The following is a 12,394-nucleotide window of genomic DNA, read 5'->3' as shown; positions in this document are numbered from 1 at the left end:
GACATTTCCTTAAAAGCCAGCCAAAAAAAAAAAACACACAGAAAAACCCCTCATAACTTTGTGTCTGCTTGTATTATCACAAGACATGTAACTGACACAAGGATTTCCTATATTCCCCTCCACAGGTGGGAGATTCATAACTCCCTTGTTTGATATATAGACCATCCACCCACAACTGGCCCATCTCTTATGAATGGGCTTGATATACAGCAGCATTGCTGTCAGGGTAAATACCTCCAAGCAACAGACCTTTATTCAATTTCTAACCTGTCAGAAATACAAGCTGCTCTACTCCAGCAGCTACTTTAAATGTAGCCTGCCAAAGTGAATTACTTTCACAATATGAAATAATATATATTCTTATTTTTCGCTAGCCTAAAAGTATTTTGCAAACAACAGAAGGGGTTAGGTGGGTAAATACCACTGTGCACTCATGGAGCACAAAGATAAGGGGATCGCAAACAAAAACTATTATTGAACCACGGGGGAATTTCAGGTAATTAACTTTTAAGTCTTTGGAGGCAGCAGAAAAAGCAGTCTTTACAGAAAAGCTATGCAGAAATCATCGTGAAGTTTATTCATTAAATTAAAGGATTAAGTACAGCTGGAGAAAGTTAACGAGCAAATATGGAAACATGATCGGCTTATTACTGCCTGAACAGATTTAAAATGCGTCTCGAAGTCACCGAAGCCACAATTCCATACGGTAGCCATCAAGAGCAGTCACTGCTGGTTTTCAACATCTGGATAATTAACTAAGGCACGATGCAGGCATGAGTACAGTGTTTTTAAAGCCCCTGTCAAGATGGGTTTTAAATATGAAGTCAATTAAACAATTTCTCCCAATAAGCCTCTTATCCTGAAGAACATGGTGCAAAACAAACAGAGATTTTAGAGATTTAATGCTTTTTTTGGTGCTCTTCTGTTTTTGTCGTTACAGTCCACTGCAATTAAGTCACACAGTCCCGATGCATTAAATGCTTTCCGATACAAATGTTTTCTTTTGCTTATGTAACTTTTTGAATGTTGCATATTTAGTCATGTACATTTAATGGTGTCCTGTCCTGTTTCCATTATAGTAAGAAAAACTTATGGGTAAAAAAGCAAAATAACTAAGAAATGGCCTATCTATGAAGCACTGTACAAAACTAGCGCTAAATGACATCTCTGTATACTTGCAAGGAGCCAGATTTACAACAGTGAGTTTCTAGAGCCATCTGTAAAACATGGTGGAGGCTCTGTCATGGTTTGGAGCTGGATTTTAACCAGTGGTGTTAGGGATCTTGTCAAAACGTGCACGAAAAGTGCCATCAGATTTTGATTCACCACATAATACCATCTGGAAAACATCAGTTTGGCATCCGTTTCATTTTTTTAAGGATGAAAAGGATCCCAAACACACTGCCAGTGCAGTAAATGCGCACGTCGATTGAAAGACACACAGTGCAACATTATCAGTCATGGATTGGCCTCCCCAGAGCCTGGACAGAGAATGAAACAAAAGGGAGAAACATCCAAAGAAGAGCTTTCAATGTCCTTTAAGAAGCCTGGAGAACTACTTCTAAAGTCTACTTAAAGAAATGACAAAAAAAAAAAACTGTCTAAAACAGTTCAGGCGGTGTTGAAGAATAAAGGTGGTTGAACTGAATATTAGTATTATTGTATAAACTATTTTTTCACCTTATATACTGTATTCAGTGTTTCTGTAAAAGACAGAACCTATTTTCTTTTTCTTTTAGCAAATTATAAAGAAATGAGGGGTGGCTCAAGACTTGTGCACGCTACTGTAAATCTATGAAGATAAAAAAAACAAAACAATGCAACTAGAATCACGTCGACTCCAATGTTGCAACTTTCCTATTTGATTATTTTCCAAGTAGACCCAGTGGGGGTTTTTTGTCCTTGCATAACACTATGACACATGACAAAAAGGACATGTATATGAAAAGAAACAATCAGTATCCAAACCTTGTATTCATTAAAGTGAATTTCTGTGAGAGGGAGAAAGTTCATTTGCTGCTCTGGAGACCTGCAGTGAGCACCGCTCTTTTGGTTTAATTCGGAAGGCAGGCTAAAAATAAAAATCATACTTCCAATGCTTTGACAGAAAAAAATTAATAAATTAACCAGGGGTTTGGATTTCATTTTCCAAATCTTTGCCCTGCAAATCACTCCTCAAAATGCTGTAATTATGATGCAAATGTTTTGAGTGCATTCATTATGAGGCGGATACAATCTTAAAGCCCATTCAATTAAAAAGAGAACTAAAAATACTGATAAGAAACGTTACCCATCTGTGCACTCTTCCACCATGAATAAAGAAACACAATACAATAAAAAATAAAAATAACACAATCGCCCCTTTTCATCACAGTTTTCTTTATTTCGGTTCTAAAAGGTGGGACAAAATAGAGCCGTATTTTACGCTTTTATTTATTCAAATGAAACAAAGCAACCTAACAGCATCAACGCACACACTTGCGTGCACGTTTATTCTTCATCATTATAAGCTTTACATAACTTCACTGGTGTGTGTCATATATAGTATTTGTGCATCCGTACACTCAGCACGGGGGCAGCTGCGGGGCTAATTTGTTTAGAAGGAATTAATTAGACATTATTAGGGGGAAAACAATGGAGCAGAGGCAGGGTGTTTAACGATGGGACGTTAAAGAGGCAAACCTGTCACGGAACAATAGGCTAATATCCACCCACTGCTACCCACTGCTCAATTACTTTATCACACAATAGGACACGGCGCACACACAAATAAATCCGAGCAGCCGTTGCATTTTGTGATTAGGCCTCGGTCTCAACGTTCATCCATGACTGAGTGACAGCAGAGGTTGTTTCTGTGTGTATACGAACGTCTTTCTAATTGAGCAGATGTTTCAGGATTAAAGGTATCCTCTCTTATAGCTTCACAGGTGACAGCGCTATTGAAATGTCTTCTGTTGATGAACCTCAAACCTGATTAGAGAACTAAATGTAGAGGTATTGACTGCTTTTAGTTCTACTTCTTCAGATCTCGTTCCAATCTAATTCCAGTCCTTTTTCAACACCTTCCTACTCCTTCCCTAAGGCTAGGTTACCACGGCACTCTGTGGCTGCGGTCCAAACTGCCTCCCCGTCTCCTTTCACAGCCACTTCTTGAGAACGGCCAAGGCGGAGTTGAAGGTGAACTGGGCCGGGTGGGTTCCGCGGTGAGCCAGCAACAGGGAGCCTGCCTCAGGCCCGTGGCCCGCCGCCATCAGCTCAGCGGCGGCTTTCTCCACATCCCAGCCGCCCTCCTGCTGGTGTGACAGCATGTGGGAGCTTAGCAGGGGGTACAGGGCTGAGGAGACGCAGCCTACCAGGAGCCCGGCATCTAGGAGCAAGGAAAGGAGCTCTTCATCGCAGGAGGAAGCAGTCTCCTGGAGGAAGAAGAAAAGGGGAGGAGAACGTGTAAACACACATGTGGGAAAAGAATCAAGAGAAACTAAGTTTCCTTTTAAACTGTGATCCTGTTTTTTTTTCATCCCTGCAAAGAACACGTGTCAAGATAAACCGCCCAAAATTTCGAATGAATGTATCCAGTTTCTCTTCCAGTTATCAACCCTAAACATCTACTGGCTTACTGAAGACTGAAAGCGGCTGGTAAAGTTGGATTTGTACCAGCCCCGGCGCTCTGCAGAAATGAGGTATTGTAGCTTGATGCAGCAGCGGCAGCAGGAACCTTTGAAAGCTGTGTGATTACAATGTTACACTTTCAGTGTCAGGTCGCATCCTGTGTTGACCCGCGGCTGACCGCCATTTTTCTCGCATGTGCTTTCGCTCACACACAGCTTCTCGCAACCACCCACACACACACTCCTTTTCCTCTTTTTTTCTTTTATTTGCAGCTTCTCGCTTACTAAAAGTGTTTGGAGCATATGCTCATAGAGTCATAAACAGACCTTTACATAATATTTTAATCCCATCATCCGCCTGGTTACATCAATGAATTACATGCAAATTCAAACAGCTAAATGCCGTTAGGGCTGCTGAGAGTGGTTTACAGGCCACGCATAGGCCAGGCTGAGTGCTGGGGTTGAGAGGGCCGTCTCTCCATGACTCAGCCCGTCTCCTCTGTACCCTCTCACCTGTTTGCTAACTCTATTATTAAGATTGCACTTCCTCAACTTTACACGCTTGTGTGCATGCACACGCAGACAACAGCGAGTCCTTGTTGAGGTATTTTTGGAGCTGAGGCGGATCAATTATAAATGTGGAGCCCATGTCTTCTCTAGTGTAGCGGAGAAGGTGAGCAGAGCCAAAACTCAATCTTTTTCTCCTGCATGGACAATTCCTCCTTTAAACACACACAAAAAGAGCCTTTAAGAAGGATCACTTGGCTCATGTGATGATAAGCATTAGTTATTCAGCTGCTGTCTCTGACAATGACATTGTCTCCTAGGGGGAGATTACTGATATTTTGAACTTAAAGTAATTTTTACTTCGTGCTAATGTTAGAAGGTCTGGGAAGGAACATCAGTATAGTGGATTTAATGCATTTTCTATTTAATGTGTTTTAAACCCTGCCAGGTCATTATTGCCCTGTTGCCAAAGGATGAGAGAGACTCGACATGTGACTAGCGTTTAATTAATTCAATTTAATTTATAGGGCTTCTATTGAGAGACAAGACCAGATGAATCATGACAAGCTAGGGAAAGGAAAGATGACAGTCTGAGAAATTTTTGAACCTAGAACAGAGGTGGATGAGGAGGTCATCCGTGTATAATGAGAATCAAGGAGGAAAAAACTACAAGAGAGACGAGAGGGGCTTAGGAGTGTGGAAAATGTATGATGAAGAGAGCTGGAAGGAAGGGGGGACATAGAGGAGAATGGCTGACATGCACTGAGAGCGTCAGATACATACATTTTTAAATCCACCGACTGTTTCCAGGGGCTGAATGCACACCAGAACCGAGGGGAAGCACTTCAAAAACACCTTCACACTTCAGCTTCAAACTTTTTTATTTTGCAGCCTCAACAGAGACTCAGAACAAATGTTCTACATGGGATTTCTGGAGCTTTATTGAAGATCAATGTCACGAATGATGATTTTTTTTTTTAATTTACAAGCAAAAGAGCAACTGATTCTTATTCTTCAGAAGTGTGAGTAGGAAAAAAGTGTCATTTGTATAAATGTGTGCAATTTGGCGCTGAAGAACAAGTGGTTATGATAACACTACACTGAAGAAAGGATTTCTTGAGATCTGAAAACGCATAGACAGTGTGTCAATAAAGTCAGACAAGGCAAGAAACACAAGGTGAGATGATGAAACAGGCTGAAACCAAGACAAATATTTAGCCAGATTGCAAAAATGCCTTTATTTGGAAGACAAAGTTGCATGTTGGAGTATTTTCTTCCAAATAAGCTTGGCTTAACTTTTTTTAAAATCAATTTTTCTACTGTTACTGTACTTCATCTTTTAATGTGGGGAATGGTTATTGAATCTTAGACTAATAGTAAGAGTCTACAGTCTGAAACCATGACAACAAACCAGCGATGACATGCTGATGTTTAGCAGGAATAAAATGAACATGTTCACTTCTATATAAATAAAGGTTTACGCTTTAATATTAATGTTATGCTGAGTTTAGCATGTTTGTCATTTATTACTGAATCCTTGTACTGCTGAGGCTCATGAGGTTTTAACTGCTCTTTTACCCATTAATACATACATCAATATACACTCACCGGCCACTTTGTTAGGTACACCTGTTCGACTGCTCGTTAATGCAAGTTTCTGGTGAATCACATGGTGGGAATTTAATGCATCTATACACCTAAAAATGGTCAAGACGACCTGCTGAAGTTCAAACTGAGCACCAGGAAGCATTAGGAAGAAAGGTGATTTACATGATAAAAAGAAAGCATGGCTCCATCCTGCCTTGTATCGGTTCAGATGGTGGTGCTATTTTCTTGGTACACTTTGGACCCTTCGTACCAAGTAAACACTATTTAAATGAGCACTGTTTAAATGCCACAGCCTATCTTTCCAAGTGTTGTTGCTGACCATGTCCATCCCTTTAAGTTCAAATCATCTCAACTGGTTTCTTTAACATGGATGGGATGTGGTGGAACGGGAGAGTCACATTATGGATGTGCATACCAACATCTGTGAGGAAAGTGTTCAGCACCTTGTTAAATCTATACCATCAAGAATTAATGCAGTACTGAAGAAAAATGTGGTCCACCCCAGCACTAGCAAGGTTTATGTAATTAAGCGTCCAGTGAGATGTATTTGATAAGGATTTTTATCCGATTATGATCATTACAATTAATCCTGAGTAGGGCATGAAAATGTTATGCCAACCAGTGTATTTTTGTCTAATGAAAACCCAATCTATCAGCCTCATTGTGGTGGTATGAAAAAAAAGTCAGGGGCTCATAAACCCACGATAAGTCTGTAGGCGTCATCTTCTGCAGCTCTGTAGTGCCTTTTGATGTTCTAAATGCGATTAACCTCAGATTTGATCTGATTGGACCTTAAAGCCTGTTAATCACTGAAAGACCCTTCTGGAGCCTGGCTGTAATGAGAGCTCACACCTATAACAAATGCAATGATGATAACGTGTGGCTTCTAAAATAAGCTATACACCTTATCAGCTATGACTTTGACTGATATGTAGCCCACTATCAACTACTGGGGAGTGTGAAACACAAGTGCCAGAGTTGCGGGAGCTCTAAATATCATACCTGCAGAGGAGACTAGATTAGCATTACAACACACAAATTAATTATCAGATGCAGTTGGTTTTGGCTGCATGAGATGTGTATGAATTTAGAGGACAATGATCTAGCCCCGCTCCTGTGCACGGTGACCAGTGTAGGGACAGAAATATGCAAATATTATAAACACTCGCACAAACACTGAATCTAATAAATAAACACAAAAAATCATGTTTTCCTCTGCATTTCCTGGTTATGGGAGTTGTGCAAGGAAAAAGAAAGAGTACATCAGTCGAGCACAGGCCTGGTCCTCCATGCAGAATCACACACTCTCACACACACACACACACACACACACACACACACACACACACACCTCCCAGGCTATTACTGTTTGAAGGTGTCAAGAGAGACAGCAGATTTGAGTCTTAGAGTCAGTTGGATTGACAGTTGAGCTGGAAATAGATGTGAAGAAGCACCTGAGAGATGGCGGGATGGAGGGGAATCTTGATATCAGAGTGGAGCAGATAACTTCATATCCTTTTTTTTTTACAGCATAAACATCTGTGTCACATTCAAGTGCTTATGCCGACTGTAAAACAAGCAGCAGATAATAAAAACCAATCAATATTTTAAATCTTTCCATCCTTCTTGTACATTATACCGTGTATCCAAGGACATTGTATTGTTTTATATATTCAAAGCATCTGGTCTCTGTCCAAGAGTGGGAAACAGCATTGTTCACTCAAACCTTTCCAATTTTTTTTTTCCACAAATGCAGCCACATCTATTTTCCAACTGCATATAAAACTGTTTTTTTGTTTTGTTTTGTTTAAACAGGAAGCAGTGATCCTTTCTCTCTAACCTGTGGTCTGCAAATGTTTGCATGAGAAGTGGGGCTGAGTGGAAGACCAGTGGTTAGTGAAGCTCGTGGGATTTCAGGATCTCATTCAGGGACACTTTGGCAGTGTGAATGCTTGCCACAACATCTGTTTAAACTCAGATCCTTCATGTGAAAGGCAATTACTACATCATCCTTTGACTCAGCTCCACAGCTAGCCATCTGCTGCAACTCTGACAAACCTGTATATGTGACTATATACTGCCTCTTTCCCTCTCCCTTTCCTCCCTCATCATCCTTTCTCCTCTCTCTCACTGAGTTCTTGAGTTCCCCTTGCAGTCTGTCCGGGTCTTGTCTTGACAAACAGATCAGCGCAAATAGGATCTGATTGTGCAGGGAATACATCCATCATGCCTTTCTTTCTGTATCACAGGTCAACAGCTCGGAGAACATGAAAACCTGTCCTGGGGTGGATCTATTTTTGTGCATAGGGGTGTAGCTGTGTTGCGTCTATATCAGGTTAAAAGCCCGTCTTCGAGGGTTCAAACAACACCCAGTCTCTCTCTTCGGAGATGCGAAAACAAGAGGTATCTTCTGTCTCCTGTGACTGTGCTCACACTCGCAGCTGGTGTGCACTCTGAGTGAGTGAACAAACACTCAGCGTGACAAGAGAACTGACACATCAAGCTGCAGCCATCAGATGTCCAACCCCCCTCTTGCTCTTATTACCTTCTCATTTCTTGCTGTCTCGCGCCGTCAAAGACGAGAGGAAAAATAAGGTCGTCTTTTCCTGGCTTGTTCCGAGAGGCCACTGAATGTTACCTGATTGGTTTGGTCAGTGTTTTAAACTCTTGTTTGCCTTTCTTGCCCTGCATGTCTCTCATTTCCTGTATACGTCCTTCTCAGCTCTTTCTCCCTGAGCTAAACCCAGCTGAGAGCTTAATTGGAATTACTGAACACGTACAATGCCTAATACATAATGCATGGCCCCAGCCTTCTTTTATCATTTAAATCATAAAGCTTCTTTGGAATGCCAGACAACACACAACTATCTCCTTTCCTCTTCTTCTTCTCCAGGCTCTGTTTCTTATCCCTCCATCCTAGCTGTCCCCAGGCTTTAGCGGTGCACCAAACTGAGTGTACGCACACACAAATGACACCAAACAGTTCTTGCTTGCAGCACAACATGATTGAAAGTGACAGAAGAAGAGGCTTTAAAGCCAAAAAAATAAAAATAAAAGTGGGCTCTGACGCATACGAGGAGACAAACACACACACACACACACACACACACACACACACACACACACACGGTGAGAAAGTTCAGGGATCAACGCAGTGAGCTGCAAGCAAACAGAGCTAGATTAATAGGTTCAATATGGTACAAAAAGCTGTAAACAAGCCCACTTAAACAAGCAATTAGACACATAATCACTCAATCAAACACAAGCACACATGCGCCTTTTGTCCTCACTACACTGGGCAGATGGACAAGGTGCATCCAACTCTTTCAACAGGATTTTGAGTTCTTTCTAACTGATTAAACACATACACAAGGGAACACAAGTTCAAATTAAAACTGTTAATAAATGCAAATAAAAAGATGGAAAGATGAAGCACTACCACTACAACTGGCCCATCATCGGCTGGTAAACACAAGTAAACCCACAAACCACTGTAGCAGTGCATTACACAGCACATTTATCTTATCTAGTTTAGGCTATTTCATCTTTTCTTTGATTCTGTGAATATTTTCACAGAATCATTTTGGCAAGACTGGATCAGCATTTGGGGCGCTCCAATCCTGTGATTGGCTGTTTTTCTGTCAGGCTTTGGAAGGCACTCTGGCTACTAGGAAATGTCACATGGGAACCAAACGGGTCACTTGTGGCTAACGTGGTTACTCTAAAGTGGTTCAGTAGCCTCACAATGGGTACGATTTTTCTATCAAACTGAAAGTATGAGCAAAAATTCAGAAAACAGCCCCAAAGCTCAGAGACACCACTAAAGTGCTTGGTTTGTTCAACCAACAGCCTATTTATCCTAACTTTCAGAATTATTGTACATTTAAAAACCCCAAACCATGAAATTTTGGTATTTTTAATACATCTTCACTCATACTTAATGTTGAAATCATATGAATATAATGTATAGTAGTTGTGGTCAGAACATTTGACTCAGAGTGACTTTGAACCACAGCCTCACTGAGTGAAAAGGTTTAAATTGTCCACATTTTCCTTTTCAGACTCACACCAACACAAACTACATCACTGTGCAAAAGTCTTGAGTTTTTATATTTTGCATCCAATGAGCCAGACTTACTTGTAATTTTTTAGAACAGAAGGTCTTTCAAAGTTTTTCTTTGGACATTGGCTACTTTTTCACTAATATACCTGTACCTAGTACCTGACCATTCTCACAGGAATGTTTTTTTGTTTGTCAAGTCATCTAACACTCACCTAAGAATCACTCAAACAAAACAGGAATCTATGAAACAAGGGATGAACCAGTGTTGTGTCTACACCTAACAAACACATGACAATTTTTAAATGGCATCTTTTGGTACTGTTACGTGCAGCCTGTCGCAAAAACGTGATTTGTTAACATTTTGTTGAAAAATGACACAAATAACAGTTTGACAGGCATAAAGTGAAGTGAAGAATCCAAATTTTGGTTTAAATTGTCATGAGTATGTACAGAAAAGATCAGGAAAGAGGTACAACAGTGTCTACAGCCATCTGTAAAACACAGTGGAGACTGTCATGGTTTGGGGAGCATCTCAGCCAATAGTGTTGGGGATCTTTTCAAAATGGAAGATATTTGATCTACAATTCAATAAACTTTATAGTTTGGAACGCGCCAGATTAACAACTTCATTTTTCAGCATGACAATGATCCCAAACATACTACCACTGCCAATACAAACTCTGTTTTTGCCTTATATACTATATTTTCCATGTATGTTTGTACCTATTTCCCATTCCATATGAAAATATAATAAAATGATGGGTGACTATTGCACAGTACTGTAGATCTACGCAGAAATACACAAGTTTTTTTTTTCCATTTCAGAAAAATATCATAGCCATCAAAAGCAAATTTAGTTTGAAACCAGTCATCTGCAGACAACAACTTTATCAATTCACTGAGCCACAGACAGCCGCGGTTCAAAACAACCTGCTATTGCCACTTCAGATGGAAAATGTTATGGTTTTTGGCTAAAGACCCGCAGTTTCAAAAAATGCGAAGCTATTGAATATGCCATTGTCGTCACTGTGACTCGAACATGTACCACACAGAAAATGTAAGCCTTGTAAAATCATGGAAAAGCCTGGAAATAAAAAAGAAGCTGAAAATGCACAGGGACTGCTGCAGCATTGAGAGGAAGTGTGTGTGTGTTTACAGACAGAATGCAGAACTCGCATTAGTCAGGCTGGTGTTAACTCCTGACTCCCTCCTCCAAACTCCATACATCTTCGACCGGAGGAGAGAAATGGACAATATGGAAGAGAGTACAGCTGAAGACTTGTGTGCCGACACCTTGAACAGCGTGAAAGCAGAGAATTAAAAGCCTCCACTGTATTTTTCCGCATCAAGAATACATTCCCTTCTCCATCACCTGCTCTCTACTTCTTTGTCTCCTTTTCAAATAATCTACACTACTCCCACTCCTTTCCTCCATTCTTTAGTTCTCCAACGCCCACTGTGGTCTCCTCCTGCAGAGCTCAGCATACCCATTTACTCAACTACCACACAGCAGCAACGCAAGACACAGGAAAAGTGAAGGAAAATCTGCACATTTACGTATATCTCACTGTGGATGAATCAGTTACTGTTTTGAATTCGCTTCCTGGGTCAAGTGATTTTCCTTAATTACATTTTCTTAATTAAACTCTAAATTAATCTCTTTTTCTTAATGATAACCTCAGGGACCTTCAGCTGTGGCATAAAAGTTTTGATGGTAAAACAATGTAAACAATGATTTATATTAGATACAAAGCTATTTGCCAGGAGAAAAAAAAACTGTAGGCAGTGCTTTAAGATAAAGTCTGCCAATCACTCAGAGTGGCATATGCAAACAAATGTATGGTTCACTGTGACCAAAAAGCAACCTCAGGCTAGTTATTTAAACAAAAACAATAATAAAACTCACAGCAGCAGCAACTTGTCTAGTATGATGGAGTGAAACAAAGTGTGGCTAAACACAAAATCTCAATGAAATGCAAACCAAAAGTAACTGAACAGTAACTGCAGTCAATTAACAGTTAGGCTGTTGACTCAGTGAATTTTCTGATTGATCAAGCTGAGCCAAAATCAATTATTTCTGTTCCTCCTGAGATACTGATCTGCTAACAGCAGCTGCACAGTAGCTCCTGATAGGTTCAGGCTATTTGTAGAGCTGCTAAAATAGAAACAGTATGTGTAAGCCATCACGTTTAGAAGTGGATCAACATGAACTTTACAAGGTGTGGTCAAAAATTTCCTTGAGTCCAAGAACCATCACCAGTTCAATTTTAACCAACTTCCCCTTCGAGTTCTTGTGCATGAACAGCTTCCTCTGTTGCTGCAGTGTTTTTGGATTGATCCCTGTGTGCACCTGCAATTTCCAGCTTCCTTGTGGACCTCAGGCTTGTGCAGAAGGCAAACATCACCTTATGAGCTGACCCAACTTTCATTTCGAGAATCATCATTGCCGACATGCAGACATTACTTTTTTCCCCAAAAAACTTTACAGGTGTTGTAATTTGTCCCACAGGCTCAGAGTGTCAATGCAGAGTTGCACTGCAATATCCTGAAGTGTAAAGGGAGGAGGTCCGCTGGAGACGGCCAGTGCCAACATTCAATCTTGCACTCG

General features: G+C 40.6%; 1 protein-coding gene across 2 annotated transcripts in view; it reads right to left on the bottom strand.

Annotated features, from left to right (window-relative positions):
- Nucleotides 1-2,360: 2,360 nt before the first annotated feature.
- nbas (NBAS subunit of NRZ tethering complex) overlaps nt 2,361-12,394 on the bottom strand; it is a 177,545-nt gene continuing 167,511 nt past the window's right edge. For both annotated transcript variants that reach the window (XM_005449591.4, XM_005449592.3), the window contains one exon: nt 2,361-3,413. In XM_005449591.4, the coding sequence (XP_005449648.1) occupies nt 3,138-3,413 (276 nt within the window). In that variant the 3' untranslated portion in view covers nt 2,361-3,137. The remainder of the gene's footprint in view (nt 3,414-12,394) is intronic.

The sequence above is a fragment of the Oreochromis niloticus genome, linkage group LG15, assembly GCF_001858045.2.
Source record: "Oreochromis niloticus isolate F11D_XX linkage group LG15, O_niloticus_UMD_NMBU, whole genome shotgun sequence".
Classification (NCBI taxonomy): Eukaryota; Metazoa; Chordata; class Actinopteri; order Cichliformes; family Cichlidae; genus Oreochromis; species Oreochromis niloticus.
The sequence above is the reverse complement of the archived record's forward strand: the minus strand, read 5'-3'. Positions and strand labels throughout refer to the sequence as shown.